Below are 27,248 nucleotides of genomic sequence, written 5' to 3'. Positions count from 1 at the left end.
ACCCTCTTTTTTGGAGGGAATTCACAACTACAAAAAAATTCTATACAAATAACATCTTTACAGAATTTAATACAGCTACAAACAAAACAGCCACGTCACTTAATAGTTATGACACGAAATAAGCACATTTGGTTCCCTATACTGATCACAGCACATCAAAACCATAGTACTGCTAAAAACTCACTAACTGTATTCTGCTTGTTCTTGAGTGTGAGGAACTGGAATTTTGTGCCTTGCCTTCTGCCAGTTTTGATTCACATCATTCAAGTGGAGAAACACGACAGAATACTTACAAAGCCATCACTTCGAAATATTGCAATTTTTAAACAGAATATTTCATCTGTATCAAAAATTTTATCACACAAGGAAAAATTAATTATTACATGACATTCATCTGGACCAGGGTTTACAAAATCTTTAACCTATTACAAAATACTATCAAAAACCATCTCAAAATGTGCAAGAAAATTAATGGCAATACTTTCAAGCCCACCTATGCTACATCTACATCTACATCTACATGCATACTCCGCAAGCCACCTGACGGTATGTGGCGGAGTGTGCTTTGAGTACCTCTATCGGTTCTCCCTTCTATTCCAGTCTCGTATTGTTCGTGGAAAGAAAGATTGTCGGTATGCCCCTGTGTGGGCTCTAATCTCCCTGATTTTGTCCTCCTGGTCTCTTCGCGAGATATACGTAGGAGGGAGCAATATAGTGTTTGACTCTTCGGTGAAGGTATGTTCTCGAAACTTCAACAAAAGCCTGTAGTGAGCTACTGAGCGTCTCTACTGCAGAGTCTTCCACTGGAGTTTATCTATCTTCTCCGTAACGTTTTCGCGATTACTAAATGATCCTGTAACGAAGCGCGCTGCTCTCCGTTAGATCTTCTCTATCTCTTCTATCAACCCTATCTGCTACGGATCCCACACTGCTGAGCAGTATTCAAGCAGTGGGCGAACAAGCGTACTGTAACCTACTTCCTTTGTTTTCGGATTGCATTTCCTTAGAATTCTTCCTATGAATCTCAGTCTGGCATCTGCTTTACCGACAATCAACTTTATATGATCATTCCATTTTAAATCACTCCTAATGACTACTCCCAGATAATTTATGGAATTAACTGCTTCCAGTTGCTGACCTGCTATATTGTAGCTAAATGATAAAGGATCTTTCTTTCTGTGTATTCGCAGAACATTACACTTGTCTACATTGAGATTCAGTTGCCATTTCCTGCACCATGCGTCAGTTCGTTGCAGATCCTCCTGCATTTGAGTACAATTTTCCATTGTTACAACCTCTCGATATATTACAGAATCATCCGCAAAAAGCCTCAGTGAACTTCCGATGTTATCCACAAGGTCATTTATGGATACTGTGAATAGCAACGGTCCTACGACACTCCCCTGCGGCACACCTGAAATCATTCTTACTTTGGAAGACTTCTCTCCATTGAGAATGACATGCTGCGTTCTGTTATCTAGGAACCCTTCAATCCAATCACACAATTGGTCTGATAGTCCATATGCTGTTACTTTGTTTATTGAACTACTGTGGGGAACTGTATCGAACGCCTTGCGGAAGTCAAGAAACACGGCATTTACCCAGGAACCCGTGTCTATGGCCCTCTGAGCCTCCTGGACGAATATGCTACCTAATATTTTATACAGTCCGTAATTTATTACTATTATTATCTATTTTATGGCCTTCAGTGGGCCACCTTACTCTATTAACAAAGGTTTATACAGGTTGTTATTCAGTAATACAATTCACTTCAACAACACAATAGTTATACTAGGATTATTATAATTTATTATTATATGAAGAGTGATTTGCTCTTATGACCTGACCAATGCGTCTTCATTCCTTCAGATATTTTCTATCTTTCCATCTCTGAGATCAGTCTTCCTGTAATTATTTTCTTCATCTTCGACTGTAACTCGGTTTGTGTGTCTCTATTTTGTTTTTTCAGGGCATCTAGTGTAAATTGAAGTTCTCTTACATTTTACCTAATTTCTGTGAACTCATACTACTCCTCAGTTTTTTATATTATTCGATTATTAATTCTGTGTTCTGGTGTTGTCATCAGATGTCCAAAGAATTAGATGCATTTCTTCATCATCATGCTGATTACTGGCTCTCTCTTTTTGTATATTGTTTAATTTGAAGCTGTTCTCCAATGCAATTTACTTGATATTATTTATTTATGTCCTAATTCTTCTTCTTTCTGGGTTCAGTATTTTCTCAATTTCAGATGTATTAGTTGTTGTGAAGGTGCTTTCAGCTATTGGTTAGGAGAGCAGGGTCATCAGCAAATCCCAAGCGGTTTAGACTTATTAATTTGACGCATTTGTATTCATTATGTGTTTCTGTTATTCTTGTTCAATTTTCACATAATGTATTCCAGTGCACAGTTGATCAGTAATGCTTATAGGCAGTCACCTTGTCTTAGTTTGTTTTTATAAGGCATTGGTCAGAAATTTTTTCCTCGAAACTTCACTTTTGGTTTGGTATTTATTACAGTAAGTTCTATTACTTTACATACTTTTGAATGCAGTCCTACATTCCTTAAGAATTTTAATGCTGAAGTTCCATGGGGAAAATCGTATGCGCACTTAAAGTCTACAAATGTATTGCCAGATGTCTGTTCCCTTTACTGTAGTATTCTGTAATGAATTTTAAACAACTATGTCCTCTGTTCAGGTATTCCATAGTCTGAAGCTTCCCTGGTATTCCCACAGTTTCTGTTCTAGTCGTTTCCTAATTCTTCCATATAGAATCTTGGATAAAATCTTGTATGTGCTGTCTAGGAGAGAGATTCCTCTCTACTTATCCAGATTACTCTTAAACCAGTTCTTCTGTAGTGTGTGGATGATGGCCACGATCCAATGTTTGGGGAATTATTGTGTTAAATTTTTATGTTATCCAAATTTTTTTTAGACCCGTGTGCAAGGAGATCTTGATTGTGTCACTTGAATATTTCGACATTTCAACAAAAACGCGATCTTCTACACATGCATCGTAACTTTCTCCTTCTTTAAATGGCTTTTCTACTTCTTGGAATGTTCTAGATTCTTATTTTTTGGATTTGGCTTTTATTCGTGTATTTGTGATGATTTGTAAGAGTTTTTATGGGTTCTTCGCTTTTCAAAAGCAGATGCTTTTACCATGATAGCAGCATTATCTTCATTACTGTGTCCCATTCTTACATCTTCATCTTTCATTATTAGCGTATGGACTCATACTGTTGTTTCCCTAAGATTTTTAGGAGTTGATGGAATTAGTTTTGTGTCAGTTATCTTCTATAGAGATTTATGAGAACTCTTGTTTCTCCTAAAGTTTTGTGTAAATTTTTTCCTTCCATTTTTGAGGTTGATGGTATTTTCTTCTTGTTGTGTTTTTCAAACTTTAACCATGATTGGTGTACTTCTCCATGAAATTTGTTGAATTATGGTCTAACCATGTATGTTTTCTTTGCGGATTCAAGGCAGCACGATTCTCATCTTGTTTGGAGAATTGCTAATTTAATGATTTATGTTATTTGTTGGTACTTGTCACTTTAAAAGGTCTGAATGGGGTCATACCTCCTTTTTGTTTTATTAATTGTTCCATTCTTCAAAACCAAAGAATTATGAGATGTGCCTGCTAGTGGAGACCGATTTATGTCACTGGGGGAAGTTGAAAATTTGTGCCAGATCAGGATTCGGTGCCCGGTTTCCTGCTTACTAGGCAGAAGCTCTGACCTCGGACCATTCGCACGCAGCAGGAGACATGGATTCGAATTTCAGTGTGGCACAAATTTTCAACTTTTCCCATGCATGTAAATAAATGCCCACTAGCATTCATTGATAATGGATGCAGGATCAAAATGGTGTCTGTTCTTTCATACATGTCTGAAATAACAGACACCACATACATTTTCTATTCTTTTCCTTTAACCGAGTGAATCTGATTTTAATTTAAATTGTGTAATGGTTTGAACTTGTGATTACTGCTTTGAGTACATTAACATTGTAGATTCCCTTATGAAAGTTTTGTTTACACACACATGGTCTAGCTGACACCCCTCTTCCTCCAGTCTGGATCTTTCCGTTATCTCTTTTTTCTCACCATCAACTCACCTACAGCATGCCTGGTCTCAAGTTTTGATTTGTCAAAACAGAACCTAATTTGTTTGCAGTCCATTGATTCAATCCTGGAGCAGGCCCAACCTCACTTACATCAATAAGTATTTCTTCATCACCATTCTTCTGACGCATAATTTTCAATACGATAGGGTCCACAGCTGCGATGCATTATTTGAATGATTCCTTGAAGCATTCAGCTGCCATTTTCTTTATTTCCTGTACGATTGTACAATTTCGGTCTTACGAGCAACGACATACATTACGTAATCTGTTTCCAAAAAATCATACGTAAAATACTTGCAAATGGCCTAAGGCCGAAATTGTGCAATCGTACAGGAAATAATGGGAATAGCAGGTGAAGGCTTCAAGGAATCATTCAAAAAATTCTTGTGATGATCTCTCACCACATTACAAGTTTAATTCTTTCACATCACTGGGTAATTCAACATCAACTACATCCAATAACTCTTGGTTGACCTGTACCATGTGATCATCAGGTAAAGGCACAATCTCCTCCTGAACAGCTGTGACCTCTAATTCACAAGCACAGCCTGTCACTATGCCATCTGAGCTTTGTTCAGCACTATCGGCGAGAAGGTCTGCAGCAGTAACAAGTCCAACTTATGGAATGACCACGTTCACCTTATAAAGCCTCGGACTTCGAAGCATAGCTAAGCTGGGGGTTAAACCTTGGTTCAGGTTCGTTGTTGGTGTACCAGAGGGAGAAATGTGCATTTATAATGTAGGGGATGCCGGCGGAACAGAAAAAAAACTCTTCGTAATCTCGTTTAACGTCATTTCTCTCTCTGTACCAAAGCAGTCCTCTTGCTGATATCCAGAGAGCTGTTTGGTTACCAGGCAGACTCCCCATCGCACCACCCTCAGATTTAGTGGTATAATGGCCCACTGGACAGCCCGCCAAAAACTGAACACAGACCAAGCATAAAAACAGGAAGAAGGGTGTACTGAACTGTGAAACAAGCAGTAACAGTGATCGGCCCAAGCTCAGGACGTGCAACATCGAGCGACTTCCAAGAACCATGGCGTCGTGGTTGTGCGGTCACGGTGTTGAACTTTAAAGTGGGAGATCTAAGTTCAAACGTCCATTACGGCCCATGTTTTTCACAAATTTGTGGACTGTCTGTCTGTTCATTGACGAGTCTGTTTTACTTCTGTAGTCCTAGTAATTGTCATACTGTACATCGGATATACAAGGGTAGACAAAATAATGGGAACAGTGGTAGCAATGGAATGCTTGTGTTTGAGGTCAACAACGCAGATTAGCATGTGTCGTCCTGGACTGTGCGTGTTAAGTTCGGACTAGGCATCAGAGCAGATTGTTTACGAGTAGCGCACACTTCGTATTTGCATTCAGAGGCCGAGGTCGACGTGCAGTGAAAGACCTAACAGAGTTCCAAAGAGGGCAGATTTGACGGGTCCGATTACCTAGAGCATCAGTAACCAAGAAAGCCATCTTCTCGAAACTGTTTCAACAGTCACGACAGCCTACACAAAACATGGAAAAACATTATCGTGTAAACGTAATAGTGGGCGCAAATCAAAACTAAATGACAGAAATCGTCGTACGATAACCCGAATTGTGTCAGAACAATACAAATTTACGATGACTAAAGTGACTGCACAGCTCAATAGCCATCTTCGAGTCCCCGTATCTACCGACACTGTCCACCGAGAACTGTATAAAGCGAATATTCATGGACGAGCTGCTATACCGAAACCATTAGTGACGACAGCCAACGCTAAGAAGCCTAAAACATCGTGTCAGGAGGATAAAATCTGGCTGGTCGGTGGAAACACATCGACGAGTCACCTTTTTCGTTATTTCCAACATCGGGCTTGGTCTACGTCAGGAGAACGCCAAAAGAAGCTTACAATCCTGATTGCTTGATTCCAACGGTTAATCATGGAGGTGGAAGTGTGATCGTGTGGACAGCCATATCATGGTATTCTGCTGGTCCCATCATTGCTCTCAAAACCCGTGTCACAGCCAACGATGATGTGAACAGTTTAGGTGACCAGGTGCATCCCATGATTCAAATGTTGTTCCCAACAATGATGCCATATTTCAAGACAATAATGAATCCATTCACACTGCCAGGACAGTACAATCGTGGTATGAGGAGCATGCAACTGCACTGCAGCGTCTTCCCTGTCCAGCACAGTCCCTGGACTTAAACATTATCAAACCCTTGTAGTTGGTACTGGAGAGCGGACTCCGGAACAGATCCGCCCCCGTCGTCAGTACTGATCAAAGAGTGGCATGACATTCCACTGAAGACTATGTAATCATTATATCCCAGTATTCCAAGAAGGATCGCAGCTGTATTGCGGGCAAATGGGGTCAGACCCCTTACCGATAAACCCGAGTAAGTACAGGTGTTCACTTCATTTCGACTAAACCCTGTAGAATATGTTACCGTCGTAAGTAAATGTGATGAATAGTGAACGCAGGCGAGATACCACAACAAACTTTCACATAAATGAGAAAAGGAAATACGCGGACTTGAACCATGTTACAACAAAGGAATTCAAAAGTCAAAACTTTCACAACGGAACTCAAGAGTCATAACGTGTGGCACTTGTGTATAACAAGTAGGTCGCTTTCTTACACCTCGTTGTTGCCAACTGACGTTACACCAGGACACAGACACAAATATGAATACAGCGGACAGACACCTCAATTACCGAACGGACAGTTCATAATTCTGTGAAAAACAAATTGGGGCACTTTCGCAGTCCAACTCCGTGACCACATAACCACGACGCCGTAGCTACGCAACTACGCTCGATGCTACACATCTTGAGGTTGGACCCTTCACTGTTTCTATTTTGCTTATTTTTTCCTCAGTTCAGTACACCTTATTCCTATGTGCATGCTTGATCTGAGTTCAGTTTTTGACGAGCCCACCACCGAGCCATCTTACGACTATACCTGACGGTAGCACTGTGGGAAGTTTTCCTTGTTAGTAATTTCTATCCTATCAATTCGCTTCTGCCTTTCCATCGAAGAATTCAGCATTCATCAGTTTAATCTGGAAAGCAAATCTATTTTAATGTCGTACCTCCCTTAAAAGCTCAGAAAATGATCAATAGTTCTCTTCGTCACACTAGAATTGCAATGCACTGCAGTCAGATGGCAGCAGCTAGACCTTGTAGAACCTTTTACTAAAGGACAGCATCCACATAGAATAAGTTCAGCGTGTTTCATATAAAGAGTCCGGTACACAGTAACGAACCGACCCGCCTCCATCAGTGGCCAGACACGCGCGGTCCTTTTTCCTTAAGCGACGCGACACGGCTTGTCCCCGAACTCACGTAACATGTAAAGAAAACGTTAATGCGCTTAATCTGTTTGAAGCAAAAACAACAACATAAAAAAGAAATACTTTACTCGTTCACAAAATCAACTCAAAACTTGGATACTGCGGAAAACGCTAACGCAGGGTTCCAATATAATTTTTCGGTCATTACAACCAGGAAGCTGCCTGGTAGAATTTTGCACGGACCATAACTTAGTCATACCTAACATTTGGTCTAAAAATCATGAAAGAAAGTTGTATACGTGGAAGAGGCCTGGAGACGCTGCAAGGTTTCAGATAGATTATATAATGGTAAGATAGACATTTAGGAACCAGGTTTTAAATTGTAAGACATTTCCAGGGGCAGATGTGGACTCTGACCACAATATACTGGTTATGAACTATAGATGAAAACTGAATAAACTGTGAAAAGGTGGAAATTTAAGGAGATGGGATCTGGATAAACTGAAAGAACCAGAGGTTGTCGAGAGTTTCGGGGAGTGCATAAAGGAACGATTGCCAAGACCGGGGGAAAGAAGTACAGAAGAAGAAGAATGGGTAGCTCTGAGAGATGAAAATGTAAAGGCAGCAGAGAATCAAGAAGGTTAAGAGAGGAGGGCTAGTTGAAATCCTTGGGTAACAGAAGAGATCTTGAACTAAAGTGACGAAAGGAGAAAATATGACAATGCTGTAAATGAAATGAGCAAAAAGGAATACAAACGTCTCCAAAATGAGATCGACTGGAAGTACAAAATGGCTAAGCAGAGATGGCTAGAGCACATATGCAAGGTTGTAGAGGCTTATCGCACTAGAGGTAAGATAGATACTGCCTACAGGAAAATTAAAGAGACCTTTGGAGAAAAGAGAACCACTTGTATGAATATCAAGTGCTCAGATGGAAACCCAGTTCTAAGCAAAGAAGGGGAAGCAGAAAGGTGGAAGGGAGTATATAGAGCCTATACAAGGGCGATATATTTGTGGGCGATATTATGGCAATGGAAGAGGACATAGATGAAGATGAAATGGGAGATACGACACCGGGTAAAGAATTTGACAGAGCGCTGATAGACCGCAGTCCAAACAATGCCCCAGGAGTAGACAACATTCCATTAGAGCTACTGGTAAACTTGGGGGAGCCAGCCTTGACAAAACTCTACCATCTGGTGAGCAAGATGTATGAGACAGGCGAAATACCCTCAGACTTCAAGAAGAATATAATAATTTCAATACCAAAGAAAACACGTGTCGACAGGTGTGACAATTACCGAACTATCAGTTTAATAAGTCACGGGTAGCAGTGGTTCGGAAGGGAGTGAGGCAGAGTTGTAGCCTATCCCCAGTGTTATTCAATCTGTATATTGAGCAAGCAGTAAAGAAAACAAAAGAAAAATTTGGACTAAGAATTAAAATCCAGGACAAGAAATAAAAACTTTCATGTTTGCCGATGACATTGTAATTCTGTCAGAGACAGCTAAAGGCTTGAAGGAGTAGTTGAACGGAATAGTGTCTTGAAAGGAGGATATAAGATAAACATCAATAAAATCAAAAGGAAGATAATGGAATTTAGTCTACTTAAATCAGATGATGCTGAGGGAATTAGATTAGGAAATGAGACACTTAAAGCAGTAGACGACTTTTGCTATTTGGGGAGAAAAATAACTCATGATGGTCGAAGTAGAGAGAATATAAAATGTAGACTGGCAATGGCAAGGAAAGCGTTTTTGAAGATGAGAAATTTGTTACGATCGAGTATAGATTTAAGTGTCAGGAAGGCTTTTCTGAAAGTATTTGTATGGATCGTGGCCACGTATCGAAGTGAAACTTGGACGATAATTAGTTTAGACAAGAAGAGAATAGAAGCTTTCGAAATGTGGTGATACAGAAGAATGCTGATGATTAGATGGGTAGATTACATAGCTAATGAGGAGGTAGTGAATAGAATTGAGGAGAAGAGAAATTTGTGGCACAACTTGAATAGTATGGCAATGACGAATACACGCTTCCAATGTGCGTTCACCGCGATGTCGTCAAACACGGATGCGGCCATCATGATGCTGTAATCAGAACCTGGATTCATGCGAAAAAATGACGTTTTGCCATTCGTGCACCAAGGTTCGTCGTTGAGTACACCATCGCAGGCGCTCCCGCCTGTGATGCAGCGTCAAGGGTAACCGCAGCCATAGTTTCTGAGTTGATAGTCTATGCTGCTGCAAACGTCGTCGAACAGTTCGTGCAGATGGTTGTTGTCTTGCAAACGTCCCCATCTTATTGACCCAGGGATCGAGACGTGGCTGCACGATCCGTTACAGCCACACGTATAAGACGCCTGTCATCTTGACCGCTTGTGATACGAGGCCATTGGGATCCAGCACGGGGTTCCGTATTACCCTCCTGAACCCACCGATTCCATATTCTGCTAACAGTCATTGGATCTCGACCAACTCGAGCAGCAACGTCGCGTTACGATAAACCGCAATCGCGATAGGCTACAATTCGACCTTCATCAAAGTCGGAAACGTGATGGTACGCAATTCTCCTCCTTACACGAGGCATCACAACAACGTTTTCACTAGACAACGACTGTCAACTGCTGTTTGTGTATGAGAAATCGGTTGGAAACTTTCCTCATGTCAGCACGTTGTAGATGTCGCCACCGGCGCCAACCTTGTGTGAATGCTCTGAAAAGCTAAAGTTGCATATCACAGCATCTTCCTCCTGTCGATTAAATTTCGCGTCTGTAGCACGTCATCTTCGTGGTGCAGCAATTTTAATGCCCGGTAGTGTATACTGTGCGACTGAGTGTTAGGGTCTTTTGTTTTTACTGTCCTCTCGAGTTTCTATTCGATGTTGTATAAACGAAGGACTAACGAGTGTTTATTGTGTTGAACTATGCAAGAACAGAACCGTATGTGGAATGTCGGCTTGTTTTTCATACGAAAATTTCCTGGTTTTCATGTTCCGAATGATTCGACGAGACGCAGATTAGTGACGAAATATCAAGATAATGGATCTGCGTTACACAAACGAAGGCGTAGGGAACCTAGCGTTTTAACCGAAAATAAATTAGATGGGATAGGGGAGGCCATGGAAAGAAGTCCGACAAAATCTCTGCGCCGTTTGGAGCCTCGGACGGGTGTGTCAAGACCATCTGATTACGGAGCTGTTCACAAACTGAAATTGAATCCATATAATTTGATGGTAGTGCACCAACTGACGAACTCAGATACTTTTGCTGGGCGTCATTATTGCAAGTGGCTGTTATAGTCTGTGATCGATGGGGAAGTTGGTCGTGAGATGCTTTTTTTCCTGATGAAGCATGGCTGCTTTTGTCAGGGTACGTGAATTCTCAGAACAGTCGTCGCAGGAGCTCCGAAAATCCTCATGAATTACATCAACAGCCTCTGTATTATATGAAATACGGAGTGTGGTGCGCAATTAGCGTAAGACGAATAACTGGCCCCATCTTTTCCTCAAAATAATATGTTTTGGTTCAAATGGCTCAGAGCACTATGGGCCTTAACGGCTGAGGTCATCAGTCCCCTAGAACTTAGAACTAATTAAACCTAACTAACCTAAGGACTTCACACTCATCCATACCCGAGGCAGGATTCGAACCTGCGACAGTAGCGGTCGCGCGGTTCCAGACTGTAGCGCCTAGAAACTGTCGGCCACTCTGGCCGGCAATATGTTTTGACAGGTACGTGAATAATAGAGTGCATCTTATTTTTCGAGAACTAACACCTAACTAAAAGATACACGGTTATTTCAAGCAGATCAGTGCAAGATAACGCATCACCAGTGCTTCTATGACAGCAATAGGAAGTGATGTAGATAATGGAGTAGTTGACTGGCCATCTGATTCTCCACATCTAAATCCGTGTGATTTTTATCTTCGGGAAATGTTGACAGACAAGTGTATGCAAACAGTCCCCACAGGATTGAAGTGTTGGAAGACAGGGTTCGGCTAGTCACTTCCCAGATTTCGGCAGCGAAAACTCGTCGAGTGCTCGCTAATGTGTTGAGGAGATGTCAGGCTGTTCTTACGACAGAGAGACATCATTTTGAGCACCTGCTACAAATAAAGGTAGACTTAAGTTTATCATATGGCAACGTTGTTTGTGCTTAACTCAGGGGAGGCGACTACTGGCAGGTCAGTGACGGAGAGCTGGGCGCGGCGGCGGCCGGAGGATGCGGTGGCGGCGTCGGCGGCCGTGCGTTCGAGCCGCGGACCCCACCCGGGCGTCTTTCGTGAGACATCCTGTAGTTCGAGAGTAAAAGTTTAAGTCCCAGATTTGTGCAGCGCGCGACAAAACGCACCTAATTTTACAAGACGGAAATTTAAGCGATAAATCGTCAGCAAAAAGTGAATGACACAAACGGTCGTGGCAAAGAGTCAAATCCTAATCGCTATTTCATCCTTTAAGTAAGGCTTGGCTCGTCCCTAAGTAACACAGTGGCATACACACACATAAGAAGAAATGCAATAAATACACAAAGGAAAATGCGCTGACATCTTATTTCAAACACAAATCATAAAAGTGGGAAACAAATAATACATTTTGTATTCTAAAGATAATATTTGCTTGCTACCTTCTAAAGCTAACCACGGAATTACAAGCATTCTTTGCGCTTTCATGTAAACATGCTGTTATTGGGAATGTGATTTATAGAGAAGTCTTTGGCTTTGTTTCGCGCATGGCAATCGTTTTGTACACTGACAGAGTTGTCAGTATTTGGCATGTACTGGGTTTCTCTCGTTAATCCCAGTTTGTTTAAAAGTCTTTCATCTGATAAGAATAAGACACCCATGTGTAGGTTATTGTTCATGACACGAATAAATTCCTTCGTTATGATACTTCATACTAAAAATTTTCACATTTCTGCTGACGAGACAAGTGTCGTCGATATGGCATAGCCATGCAATCTCTTACACGATACAAATAATATTATCTTGTTAATTTATGACAACACGAAATAGTGTAAGATAAAAAACAATAAAATATGCAGACACCTACATACACGACAATATAATTATAAAAGACCAGGTTACCGACGAAGTTTTCAAAATGCATAAACGTACGTAGATCTTTTGACATCGCGGTGATGGTACAATCCATTGATTCTGTTTGTGTTTGGACATGCCAGCAAATATGATTCTTCATGAGGTATTTTGGCTATTTTAAATGGACCGTTATACATTGTTTGCCATTTCTCGTTTTTGAGTTTAAGCAAAGATGGTTTTGTGCGGCTTCTGCGAAATCCCAGGCAATCATCTTTTGTATTTCCCATTTAATTGCTTCCCTCTTCGACCAAGGAATGGGATAAGTTTGACGTAAAAATGTTCGATTTCGCGCAACATTCATCTTGTGACATATCCTTTTATGACTCCAGGTTTACAAGGAAACACGTTTACAATAGATGATAATAAATCAGACAGCTCATGTTTCTGCTATTCACTAAGGTATTCTGATTCTCGTGCCTTAGCGAATATCTTGTTAATATCAGATAAATCATCATTTACGTGATTAGATATGGGCTTGCCATTTTCTTAGTCTATAAGATGATTTTCTTTGACCTTACCTCCAACATTAATTTGGCGGGTTCCACTCTGGAGGTCATGCTTTCCATTCCCCCAATAATTAGGGTTGCCCCTGACTCTAGTTTTGGTTTTGGTTTTGCCACCAGTATCCCTGATCTTCGCGAGTGTCTGTTATCCTGATACTCGGAGTGGTATCTGTTGTTATTGTGTACTAATTGTTGCAATTATTTCGATCACAAATCCGGAACCGTTCTGGTTTTGTGCGTGCGTGCTGTCATTCCTGCTGCCAGCACGGGTGCCACCGTTGCCTTGTCCAGCGTGATTCCTACAATTGTTGTTGTGGTTCGTGTTATGTAGCGGCCCATCACTGCGGTTGCCGTTCATACTTTTCACGTCTTCTTTTATTAAATCAAGCGGAGCCACTACAGATTAAAAGTTTTCCAAAGTGTCTTCGGGCGCTTATATTAGGTTTACCGGAATATTGATTGGTAGTTTGTCTTTGAAAACTCGTATTGCATCTTTGTCTGATATGGGACTGTCCCAATCACGTGTCTTTCCCACGTACTTCTCAAAATATTTTCCTTGCTTGGCACTATCAGCCTCCGGATTGAATACTTCACGTCATAGACGTGCTTAAGTATGTGGTGACCAGAATTTGTTTAAGAATGCCTGTTCAAACTTGTTCATACGTCGAACAAGATTCTGCCGTTGCCGCGTCCCATAGCAAGGATTCGCCCTGTATGTACGAGGCGGCAAACTGTATCTTCTGTCGTTCATTCCACGTCTTTGGCATTATGCCCTTAACATAGCGTATGAAAGTCACCGGATGTGGAACCATTTTTTCTCGGATAAACACCTGAAACTGCCTATGCCTAAGAAGGCTTTCTTCCAAAAGCACGACTACTAATGTTGACGCTTCGCCCACAGAATCGTAACTGCATCCTGCACATGTACCATAAGATCCTACTTCATCTTGTACTTGTGGAATGTTTACAGCGTTAGATTCCTGTACGTTTGCGGTATGTGCATGGGCGTCTGTATTGTGTCACGCGGCGTATTAGCAACTCTTTCGATCTAGTGTTTAAAGTCGGTTACTTGAGCATTAACACTGCTCCGCCATCGGGGTAAACCTTCTGCAAAAATTTTGCGCATTTCACCAATTTCTGTGCGAATAATTTCGCCTGCAGTTCCTGGTTCGGACACGACTTCCGCTCTTATGGCTTGCACCACAGCACGTATTTCTTGTTCGGCCTTTCTCGTTATTTCGGTATCGTTTTTAGAAATTCATTCCTGAAATGCTTTATCAAATTTTTCTCCTTGAGCAGTCAGATCCTTTGTCACGTTCTGAGTCTGCTCAAGAGACAACTTATATACCCCCCCCCCCCCCCCCTCTAGTGAGGTTCGCGACTTTAGTTTCTATTTGGGAATCCTAGTGTTTCATTTTTGTGACATCATCTGTTAATTTATTTCCCATACTGAATATATCGCTATACTCTTAGTCAGACTTGAAATTTCTGTTTTTATTTCCTCCAGTGTCGTAGTAATCCGTGTATTTATATCTCCCACTACGACATCGAATTTTGTATCCAATCTTATCCACTGAAGTTAAACGATTGCGATATTTTGCTGTTATAAATTTTCAAATTGTTCTCTGAATTTATTTTCAATGATCTGATTATGATTTTTGGCAATATCTAAATTTTGTTCCTTCACAATCTGCGTGAAGCTCGTGTAATTCGTGCAATCAAATCGTCTAATGGACAAGCTGACTCTACAGGCGGCATCACCGGTTCCCAAATTTACGACTGTATATCCACACTATCAAACAAGGCATTTCAATTTCCTTCTCCAGATTCTGATATTTTTGTATCGGAATCTCCTTCTGCTCACTCGGCTCAGCTGCACTGTTGTCATCGACTGGAATCTGGTTTTGTCATAAGTGGTTTGCATCCATACTCTCAGGCTTTCCGATTTTTGTCATATTCACACTATAAACCACAGAAGTTCAAATTGTTTACACAAATCGAAACAGTTACACACCTATAGAAACAACGAACAAATACATAAGCACAGCGCAAAAATAATTTAGAACTGCGTAACACAAAATGGATGCCTAATTATAGAAAAAGAACAGTGCCTAACTCTCCAACTAGCCGACACGCTGTACAAGAGCACCCATTTTGGCAACGTGTGGTATAACAATGCTTTGTAAGAAAATCTTGTCCATGAACGGTAATGAAAGTAATTCTTTAAAGATCTTACATTTAGTGAGAAAGAAGTTACCGAAATGCAAAGGCGGACTAGCAATACTGGCGTCCCTTACCGTTTTTAGAGCACGGGGTGTGAGGACTGGAATGATTTTCTGGATTCTCGGATATGCCCCGGTTAGAATTCAACTTCCATCCGTACGCAGTATCTCCAGATTTATAGATTAGTTCTCAAAAAATTGTTCAAATGGCTCTGAGCACTATGGGACTTAACATCTGAGGTCATCAGTCCCTTAGAACTTAGAACAACTTAAACCTATCTAACCTAAGGGCACCACACACATCCATGACCGAGGCAGGATTCGAACCTGTGACCGTAGCGGCCGCGTGGTTCCAGACTGAAGTGCCTAGAACCACTCGGCCACTGCGGCCGGCGATTAGTTCTCCTCCAACAGACTGGATACATTAAAAAGATAACAAACATATGCAATTCATGTACAACAATTTTTCCGCGCCCCACGTTGGAAGCCAAACTCACTCGTCTGCTCACGCAAGATTACGAAAAGTATGCTAATTTGACTTTAAATGAAATTTGACATTAATCACCGGAAAGAAAACTGTTAAAATTAACTGGAGCAGAAGACCATCGTTGATGGTCGATGCATCTTTGTTATTGGCCAAGTTGACTTTAAGAAATATGACACATAGTTTAGAAATACCACCACCAGATTCGCAGGGCCTGTATCTGTTTTTTCGGGGTGAAATGGAATATTAGCACGGAAAATGTGGCCAGCTCATTTAAGGTTCCGCGCTTGCATTCAAGTTTGCAAAACGCTTCGTGATGTTCGGCAGTTAATCTCAGGCACGTTATAGCCAGTTGCAAATGAACTGACGGCAAAATACTAATTGTATTCGGCCATTGTGCCTCCGTGCCACAATCCATCAAACTCTGTTGGTAATTGTCTGTACCAATAAACCTTTAAAACATTGCATATATCACAATTTCATTAGATATCCATTAGGAGAACTGTTAAAAGGAGACCTAAGTAATTTACGTTAATTTAATTGCAAACAGTTTAAAGCTAATACGAGAAAATTACATCATATTCTTCCACACAAAAGGGTTAATTAATAATGCGGAACGAAGTAGCTATAGTGCGTCCTATCAGTATGAAGACTAACAGGCACGAGAGAGAGAAAGAGAGAGAGAGAGAGAGATCCGAGCACTTAGTTTCTAAAACAAATAAACGTATTACAATCGATCGCAATCAGCCACAGGCTAACTGCCGATGTATCTTTGAAATATTATTTGTGAAATAATAATGACATTTCACAAAATTAATTTACATAAGTTATTTACAGTAAGGCTTGAAGCTATTTCATTTATAAATTGCCTTCAAGGCTTTGACACATAAATTCAGAACTGTTTATATTCGTTTTAGTTCAGTTAAAATGACATATTTTTGCCTGTACAGTTGTTTATACAACATGTTTGAGTATTTAAAATTGTTTGTACACAGAAACTACTGTTTCAGAACATTCACATAACGTCAATTAAAATATATTTATACAAGCACATATATAGGTAAATGAAACATTATAGTCTATTAGTTACACGAATCGAAAAAGTGCCGTTATATTACCGTACGTTCAAGACTTGACTAATATTGCCGAACGATAGTCTAGTGCACATGTTTCATGTGTTGTGCTGTTGTAATGTATGAAGATCAGCGTAGAACGTGTGCCGCGTGTAAGGCTCCTGTAAGTACGAGCTGGCGCATCCGCTATTTTGTATCTCAGAGCTCTGAAGCGTAAACGTTCTGCGATGCTATCGGATTTGCGTCAAGGCACTTTAGCACGAAATTATGGGTGGCTGTGCTGCCATAAAATGTTCTAACCATTCTATAAGTGGATTTAGAATGGTTCGTTTGGAAATTTTTGGGAATTTGTGGTAAGATCTTATGGTACCAAACTGCTGAGGTCGTCGGTCACTAAACTTACACACTACTTAATCTAACTTAAACTAACTTAGGCTAAGGACAACACACACATACATGCCCGAGGGAGGACTCGAACCTCCGACGGAGGGAGCCGCGTGTACCGTTCAAGGCGCCTGAGACCGCGCGTCTACGCCAAGCGGCTGTGGTTCGTTTCCCAGAAGATTCGGAGAAAAGAAAAAAAAATGGACTGTTGACTGTCGTCACGAAAACTGGGAACCCGGAAGGAGCGCATAGTTATGTATTGTGAGTAAATAATATTTATTATGACCTGAAGCGGTATTTAATAGTAAAAATCGTATGTGATATTCGAATGTAGGTTTTTGTTTAGCTGTTTTGAAAGTACTGCCTCTTATCAGGAGTTACTATATTTGCTACAATTTGTTTTAGGGTGATAACATGTAGAAAGTGAAAAATATTGTGTAGAGCAACGTATAGCAGCATGTATCTGTGAGCGTAAGGTAAATAATGGTACTTTTATCATTGTATATCGGTAACGGTCCCCACTGGGAAATTTTCAGCTGTTTCTCAAAAAACTGGATTCCTTATTGTGCTATCGGTCAGATAGAGGGAAGCAAATTTCAATGTAGATTTTTTGAATGAGTCTGATAGAAAGAATGACTTTCACGTATTACTTGGTTCTTTCACCTTAACATCAGTTATTCACTTTCCTACTCAGGTAGTACAGGAGAGCATCACACTGATATATTATGTTTACAATAGACCAAGACAAATTTAATCAAATAAAAACTTTTCCTGTTAAGAATGGTCTTTGTGATTACGATGCACAGCTAGTTACAGTATATTACATAGCTCCATACAATAATGCAAAACAGTCCTCCAAAATAGTGCGTTCAATTAATGATTTAACAATTGCAAATTTTAAGGAAAACATACAACAGTTAGACTGGGATGAGGTGTACAGGGAACATAACGCTAATTTAAAATTTAACTTGTTTCAGGATACCTTTGTGAGTATATTTGAAAACAGCTTCCCTAAGAAAACAGTGAAACATAATTATAAGTAACGATCTAAAAAGTCTTGGCTTACTAAATGAATGATAATATCTTACCACCAGAAAAGAGAAACGTATCTTTTAGCTAGGAGGAGTAAAGATCCACAAACAGTCAAACATTGTAAAAACTACAACACTGTATTAAGAAAAGTTATTAAAAAATCGAGAAGTATGTGCATTACGTCTGAAATTGGCACCTTTGATAACAAAATTAAAACGATCAGGAATACTGTTAAAAGGGAACCAGGAGAACCGAGAGAACAGGAGGACTGTATTTCTGTCAAACTCAATGAAAAGTTTGTTAACAAAAAGTCACAGGCAGAAAATATTTTTACTAATCATATTTAACTGTTATAGAGAAAACAGGATCCAGTTGTTCACTACAAAATGCAAGGCTATATTTGAAGGAGGCAGTACTTATGCAATTTGATAAAACTGAAATTCAACCTATATCTCCTATTGAAATTAGGAGAATAATAAATTCACTCAAACGTAAAAGCTCACATGGAATTGATGACATTTCACATAGAGTACTAAAAGTTTGTTCCCAAGAGATAAGTGGGATTCTCAGCCAGTGTAGTAGCTAACTGAAACAGGGCATTTTTCCATAATATGCTATTGTTAAATCATTGCATAAAAAGGGGGATATGTCTGATGCTAACAACTACCACCCAGTCTCACTTCTGACAACTTTATCCAGAATTCTTGAAAAAGTAATGTATTCAAGAGTAGCTTCATATATTTTAAAAATGAACTACTAACAAAATGCCGATTTGGATTTCAAAAAGGCGTCTCAACAGAAAATGGTATCTATATATGCTTTCACTGATCAAATATTAAATGCTCTTAATAACCGGACATCACCCACTGGTATTTCTTTGTGATCTCTCAAAGGCTTTTAACTGCGTGAAGCATGAAATTCTTCTAGATAAGCTTATGTATTGTGGGAAGAGTGGGTCAGTGCACAAATTGTTTACTTCATATTTAACTGGAAGAATGCAGAAGGTTGAAATTAACAGTACAATAGTCAGCCCATTGTCAACCTTAGCCATTTTCCATATTTACACATAACTTGTGATTTACCTTGGAGAAGGAATTGTGTAGTGTGTAAGTGTTAAGTGTATTTTTGTGTGTCCTGGAAATTTAACGAAGCAAGCCTTCCTTCTATTAGAAGTGGCGTATTTGGTAAGTTTCGTATTTATACTTGGTTCCTGCGCAAATATGCACTTTAGCTGCAGCCGCGCCAACTCGTATTTATAGAAGCCTGGTACATGATTTAATAAACGTCGTTATCGAATATTTAATGTGAATTTCGCGAAGAAAATAAAACATAAACACAGTACGCGACTCTATCACAGAAATATACATGTTTATTGCACCTTTGTTCCTCATTCGGACAGCAAATAAAAGCAGCAATAAGCAAATGAAACGCGAGATTTTTGTGTGTAATCCACATATCGATGTAAACATGAGCGAAATGGACGCTCAAAATTGTACTATTTAAGGCTTTACGCACGACACTTCTAAAATATTTCAGAAAACTTGAACAAAACACCACAGTTCTCCTAAGCTACGTGCTATGTTTAGCATTCGTTGGGTATGGTTTTGCGCGTCGTACGCTACACTAAAGTTTCACCTCATTCTCCATCCCTGTGATACGTACGGGATTCTTACCCAAAAGAAACATTTTCTAGACTGTAAGTAATATGTGTCCCAAATTTGGTTGAAATCGATCCATTTATTTAGGAAAAGATGTGGAACATACATAAATACGTTAATATGTACATCCATTCATTTTCATGATATGTATGGATTAGTCATGCTGCCTATCTTTCTTTCTAAGAGTTTTGAAGCTAAATGTTGAATTGTTATCTGGAATAATCGCACCTGCCTGTAAGAAATGTTGTTGTCTCTACTGCTTGTTTGCACAACAGCTGACATTAATCACACTGCCTTTCATCGCGTATCTGGTACTGTCTCAATTGAAATTGTCTGCTGAAGCAAGTTAGCCTGGTAGGGCACACCGGAAACACTATTGTCTCACAAGGGAGTGGTAGAACCTGACGTGTCTAAACCAACCATGAAATTTTTTATGCAGACGGAATACAAGGGAAAAAATTTAGTTTCAAAAATTTAGCTGCTTAGATCCACTATAGGTATTTTTTAAAACTGTTGGACTTACTTCTTTTTGTCACACGAAGAACCGCAGACGACAGGGGCTTGTACAGCCCTTCCTGCCTACCGCGCTAACGGCCATGGGAAGAGACCATACATAGTACTGTTAGTGCTAACACCGGAGTGAGACGAACGAACGTGAAGCACCTAAACCACACAAAAAAGTCACGTTTCATTGTTGTTTTGAATAAGAGGCAGTTCGCATCGATAACTAAACCGTTGCATACGGAATTCTTATAAGTGTGAACAGCGGAAAAAAGTAAATCAGGCAAGCTTCTGATATGAGGCCTACATGACTTTAATTTATTGAAATGAAGTATTTCTTACAACACGTAACTTCGTAACAATTTCTGAAGCATATTTCTTATGATAATTTTTCAATATTGTATCCGGCCGTTGTGGCCGAGCGGTTCTACGCGCTTCAGTCCGGAATCGCGCTGCTGCTACAGTTGTAGTTTCGAATCCTGCCTCGGGCATGGATGTGTGTGATGTCCTTAGGTTAGTTAGGTTTAAGTAGTTCTAAGTCTAGGGGACTGATAACCTCAGACGGTAAGTCCCGTAGTGCTTAGAGCAATCTGAACCAGTTTTTGAATAATGTGTATTTTAGTGACAATGAAACAATTATTTGTTTATTCCCCATAGTCGTCACAGTAAAGCAAAGTGTCCTTTGAACGACGAAAATAACCATTACCCTTACATCAGACACACCTGAAGAAAGAAAAATTAATGCTTTCAGGCACGTCACAGTAATTACTAGTTTTATTTACACAGAATTACTCAGGATTAAGAAATGTTCCTGGCCATTGTTCTACTAATTTTTCTGCATATCGGGCATACTTAAGCAATTCATAAAATTTGCCAATGCAAACTGATAATGCACAAAATGACTGCAGTTTAATAATACTATTCTCCTAATAAATCTCAAGTGACACAGACTGTCGGAATTTATACTGTCCGACAAATTCCTTAAAAAATATTGATAACTTGAAATTTCTGTATCGAGAGTCACACTGGCTGTTCCAGGTGCAATAAAAAATGTCGGCAATTCTTTCATCGTCCTCCTGAACGGCAGAGGTATCGTTAAGTCCTCGCCAAGACTCCAAGAAAGGAGTGAATTAATCCCTGGCTGTGTTTAGAAACCGTTTCGCATTATTCTTTCCTATGATTGCTGATTTTGATAGGTTGACTACAAAATTTTTACCACTAAACACTCCTTTCTTTTGTCCTAATGTGCCTCGCGGTCCCCGAAGACAGATATAAAGCTGTGGATACGGTAATTCACTCATAATTATCACTGTCATTGTTGTACATGTATGTGTCGTAGCAGTAATCCATTGCACAACAGGCTCTGCATTTTTTCGGCGCGAAATGATGAAGTGCGGTTTACTCGCATTTCTTTTATTGAGTCACATTAGACAGCAGATGCGAGGATAACGGCAAGCTTCATCTTCATGACAGCTACCAATTAATGACACCACCTTTACACTTTTACTTGGAGTAAACTTCGTAGTTTTGTTACTTTCATTCATGTCACGGCACTTATCAGTAACATCGATTGTTAGCTAATATTAGCTATGGCTCTCACCCACTGGTACAGATACTGTCTGTTTTCAAGAAGATGAACTGATAATTATCCGTAAGAAACTACGCTCAGGGGCCTGCAAGTTTCAAGTTATTCTGACGCATTACCTGCTAGAGTTCTGCGATTGTAATTATTCTGCCACAGCCAGACACTCATTAGCGACACATCGCCATGTTGAATACACACAGTCCCATAAAATGTGTAAAGACTAAAAGTAGTGCCAACTGATGCGTTAGAGCGTAGCCAACACCCGCAGGTTACGTCACAGTACTAACGAATGGTAGCAAAGTGACGTGCGGAGCAGCATGGACCACTGTTACTAAGGAATGGGAAATTCAGAAGAATTCTTGTGTTCAGCGGTTCACAATTACCTATTACATGGCAAAGGGAACTAAATAGTGATAACTAAGTTCCATCGTAAGAATGTCCATTCTTGTGAGCGAAGGTCTAGGGGGCTACGGCCTTTCATTTATATAAGAACATAAAACACCTGCAGCCGTCCTTAATTGTATGGATATCAGTTTCGCCGCTTCAGTGCACCATATTCTGGCCTTTGTTAATGCTGAAGAGCTTAACGCCATCCGTATACACGATGCATCAGTGGTCAACAGAACTGGTTTACGCAAACGACCTGTAACTGTGATGTTGTTTCTCTAATCATCAACTGTCAACTCATAGACGGTGCATCAGTGGCCGACATACACTACTGGCCATTTAAATTGCTACACCAAGAAGAAATGCAGATGATAAACGGGTATTCATTGGACAAATGTATTATACTAGAACTGACATGTGATTACATTTTGACGGATTTTGGGTGCATCGATCCTGAGATATCAGTACCCAGAACAACCACCTCTGGCCGTAATAACGGCATTGATACGCCTCGGCTAGATGGCGTGTACAGGTACAGCTGCCCATGCAGCTTCAACATGGTACCACAGCTCATCATGAGTAGTGACTGGCGTATTGTGACGAGCCAGTTGCTCGGCCACCATTGACCAGACGTTTTCAGTTGTTGAGAGATCTGAAGAATGTACTGGCTAGGGCAGCAGTCGAACATTTTCTGTATCCAGATAGGCCCGCAAAGGACCTACAACAAGTGGTCGTGCATTATCCTGCTGAAATGCAGTACTGATTTCTCAGGAGCTATGAACCCAAAATGCGTGAAAATGTAACCACATGTCAGTTCTAGTGTAATATATTTGTCCAATGAATACCCGTTTGTCATCTGCATTTCTTCTTGGTGTAGCAATTTAAATGGCCAGTAGTGTATGTTGGCCACAGGCATCGAATGAAGCGTAGAGCCACGGGTCGTAACACATCTGAAATGTAACGTCCACTGTTCAAAGTGCCGTCAATGCGAACAAGAGGTGACCGAGACGTATAACCAAAGGCACCCTATACCGTCACGCCGGGTGATACGCCAGTATGGCGATGACGAATACACGCTTCCAATGTGCGTTCACTGCGATGTCGCCAAACACGGTTGCAACCGTCATGATGGTGTAAACAGAATCTCGATTCATCCGAATAATTGACGTTTTGCCATTTGTGCACCCAGGTTCGTCGTTGAGTGCACCATCACAGGCGCTCCTGTCTGTGGTGATGCAGCGTCAAGGTTAACCTCAGCCATGGTCTCCGAGCTGATAGTCCATGCTGCTGCGAACATCGTCGAACTGTTCGTGCAGATGGTTGTTGTCTTGCAAACGTCCCCATCTGTTGACTCAGGGATCGAGGCGTTGTTGCACGACCGTTACAGCCATGTGGATAAGATACCTGTCATCTCGACTGCTAGTGATACGAGGCCGTTGGGATCCAGCTCGGCGTTCCTTATTACACTCCTGAACCCACCAATTCCATATTCTGCTAACAGTCATTGGATCTCGACCAACCCGAGCAGCAGTGTCGAGATACGATAAACCGCAATAGCGATAGGCTACAATCCGACTTTTATCAAAGTCGGAAACGTGATGGTACGTAATTCTCTTCCTTACACAAGGCATCACAACAACGTTTCACCAGGCAACGCCGGTCAGCTGTTGTTTGTGTGTGAGAAATCGGTTGGAAATTTTCCTCATGTCAGCACGTTTTAGGTGTCGCCACCGGCGCCAACCGTGTGTGAATGCTCTGAAAAGCTAATAATTTGCATATCACAGCATTTTGTTCCTGTCGGTTAAATTTCGCGTCTGTAGCACGTCATATTCGTGGTGTATGAATTTTAATGGCCAGTAGTGTTAGTGGTATACGCAGGCTACGTGTAAAAAACTGTGATGGGGGTCTCCAACTATCAACTGCATACCGACGACGTTCACCCATTCAGTGTCAGGTAAGGCGTGAAGATGCTGCATAGAAGCGCCGAAACTGGTAGCCATAAAATAAATGAGATCGTAAGGACGGCTATAGGTGTTTCATTTTATTAGGAAAAATAGCTCGGGCTGAAACTTTTCTCTGTATTAAGCTGCATATTGAAATTCATTTAACATGCCTGCCTGCACAGGGAGTGGGCCTACTTTGTGTGTTTAAAACGAAGTTTAGCCTCACCACTTTCAACATTACGCAAAAACGTGAACAGCTGACCGATCCATTGCGTTCAGGGGAAACGCTTGAGGTAAGCACTTCGGCTTAACATAACTTTCGCCTGCCGAGTCATTGCTCTGAGACAGAGATAATCTGTGTCCTTGTGACAAATTCAACCACTTTTTTTTATTTATTTGAGTCATTTCGAGGCATCTTTCAGGACTTTGTATCACAACAGTTTTCATGGACTCTATGGTACAATAATTTGTCTAGATAGTTCCATACAGTGTGTTACAAAAAGGTACGGCCAAACTTTCAGGAAGCATTCCTCACAGACAAATAAAGAAGAGATGTTATGTGGACATGTGTCCGGAAACACTTAATTTCCATGTTAGAGCTCATTTTAGTTTCGTCAGTATGTACTGTACTCGCGACTGGGGAAGACCTAGAACGACGAGAACACCTGCAATGGACGAGGCAATTCTTCATACAGTTGACGATAACCCTAATGTCAGCGTTAGAGAAGTTGCTGCCGTACAAGGTAACGTTGACCACGTCACTGTATGGAGAGTGCTACGGGAGAACCAGTTGTTTCCGTACCATGCACAGCGTGTGCAGGCACTATCAGCAGCTGATTGGCCTCCACGGGTACACTTCTGCGAATGGTTCATCCAACAATGTGTCAATCCTCATTTCAGTGCAAATGTTATCTTTACGGATGAGGCTTCATTCCAACGTGAACAAATTGTAAATTTTCACAATCAACATATGTGGGCTGACGAGAATTCGCACGCAATTGTGCAATCACGTCATCAACACAGATTTTCTGTGAACGTTTGGGCAGGCATTGTTGGTGATGTCTTGATTGGGCCCCATGTTCTTGCACCTACGCTCAATGGAGCACGTTATCATGATTTAATACGGAATACTCTACCTGTGCTGCTAGAACATGTGCCTTTACAAGTACGACACAACATGTAGTTCATGCACGATGGAGCTCCTGCACATTTCAGTCGAAGTGTTCGTACGCTTCTCAACAACAGATTCGGTAACCGACGGACTGGGAGAGGCGGACCAATTCCATGGCCTCCACGCTCTCCTGACCTCAACCCTCTTGACTTTCTTTTATGGGGGCATTTGAAAGCTCTTGTCTACGCAACCCCGGTACCAAATGTAGAGACTCTTTGTGCTCGTACTGTCGACGGCTGTGATACAACACGCCATTCTCCAGGGCTGCATGAGCGCACCAGGGATTCCATGCGACGGAGGGTGGGTGTATCCTCGCTAACGGACGACGTTTTGAACGTTTCCTGTAACAAAGTGTTTGAAGTCACACTGGTACGTTCTGTTGCTGTGTGTTTCCATTCCATGATTAATGTGATTTGAAGAGATGTAATAAAATGAGCTGTAACATGGAAAGTAAGCGTTTCCGGACACATGTCCACAAAACATATTTTCTTTCTTTGTGTGTGAGGAATGCTTCCTGAAAGGTTGGCCGTACCTTTTTGTAACACCCTGTATAATAATAAGAGACTTTTCTGTACAATTCCATATTTCAATAAACTTTTCCCCATTCTCTCTGCGTATCTACGAGGACCTTGGCGTCCTGTCAAACTAAGTTGCTATACAGGTTAATGTTATCCGGCTGTTGTTGTTTTGCGACTGAATTTCAGGGCGTAATCATTAGTTTCGGGCTCGCGCGTACATGCACATAAACCGATCTCAGTTCAAGATATGCGCTTATTCCACCTTATTTCCTCATTTACTCTTGTTGCAGCTCCCGTATTCATCTACTACCAGCTGAGTAACTACTACCAGAACCACCGGCGCTACGTGAACTCGCGTGACGACTACCAGCTGCGGGGAAAACTCTACGACCGCGTCTCCAGCTACTGTGCGCCCTACGACTACGACGATGAGGGCCGACCTATAGGTGAGTGAGTGCGAGCGGCGAGGCGAGGGAGGCGGGCCATGGCTTCGCGACTATAAGAAAGACATCGGGCGGATTCGTTTTTTGTTTTTTTTTTTTTTCTTTTCCTTTTCCCCCAGACACTGTGTGAAACTAAATTCTGTTGACACTGTTTTGCGGTGTTCGAATATGTTAACTATACACTTCGATCTCGACATCCTTTGTCATCTCATTTTAATGATTTCTTTTAAAAGCAGATATTGTCGACGTATGTTAGGGATACCAACTCATGACTCTTCCGTCTGAGAGCAGCGATCTTGCAGCCACAGAGTAGCATGAACAAAGTTTACAATGAAATATGACTGCGATAAAAGAAAGAAATTCACGCAGTCAGTCAATGGAGATCAGCCTAATGCAGTAACTAAATAGCCAAACATCACCATGAACAATCCGTACGAGAAGTTTGTTGGTATATCTCGCTTCCCCTTTTATACAACGCTAAGGATTCAAAATGCAGTCGCTTTTGTCGAATTCCCATGTGATATATTACCTTCTAAGTTGCCAGTATCTCAAAATTTTTACTACCTTTATTTCATTTAACGTTTACCATACACCACTTATCAAAATTTTCGGGCCTAATCACGCTGCATGAAGTCGAATGTTGTATTTCTTCGGGTGATGTACCAATCGAAACGAAACCACAATATCCATCTTTCTACAATGAGCCGCTCTTTACATGCTCAGAGTTTGTCGAAGCCTAAGGCGCAAGTTAACAGTAGACGATTCTCTTAGACCCATTGGACAAAATTGTCACGGTTTTATTACTAATACCTTCATTCATTACTAGACGTCTATAATT

The 27,248-nt window shown here is 40.9% G+C and overlaps 1 protein-coding gene across 1 annotated transcript in view; it reads left to right on the top strand.

Moving 5' to 3' along the window:
- LOC124616591 (cell cycle control protein 50A-like) overlaps nucleotides 1-26,540 on the top strand; it is an 87,835-nt gene extending 61,295 nt beyond the window's left edge. Inside the window, exons 4-6 of the mRNA XM_047144912.1 lie at nucleotides 11,576-11,692; nucleotides 26,258-26,413; nucleotides 26,530-26,540. Of these exons, the coding sequence (XP_047000868.1) occupies nucleotides 11,576-11,692; nucleotides 26,258-26,413; nucleotides 26,530-26,540 (284 nt within the window). The remainder of the gene's footprint in view (nucleotides 1-11,575; nucleotides 11,693-26,257; nucleotides 26,414-26,529) is intronic.
- The last annotated feature ends 708 nt before the right edge of the window (nucleotides 26,541-27,248 follow it).

Source organism: Schistocerca americana, chromosome 5, assembly GCF_021461395.2.
Source record: "Schistocerca americana isolate TAMUIC-IGC-003095 chromosome 5, iqSchAmer2.1, whole genome shotgun sequence".
NCBI lineage: Eukaryota > Metazoa > Arthropoda > Insecta > Orthoptera > Acrididae > Schistocerca > Schistocerca americana.
The sequence above is the reverse complement of the archived record's forward strand: the minus strand, read 5'-3'. Positions and strand labels throughout refer to the sequence as shown.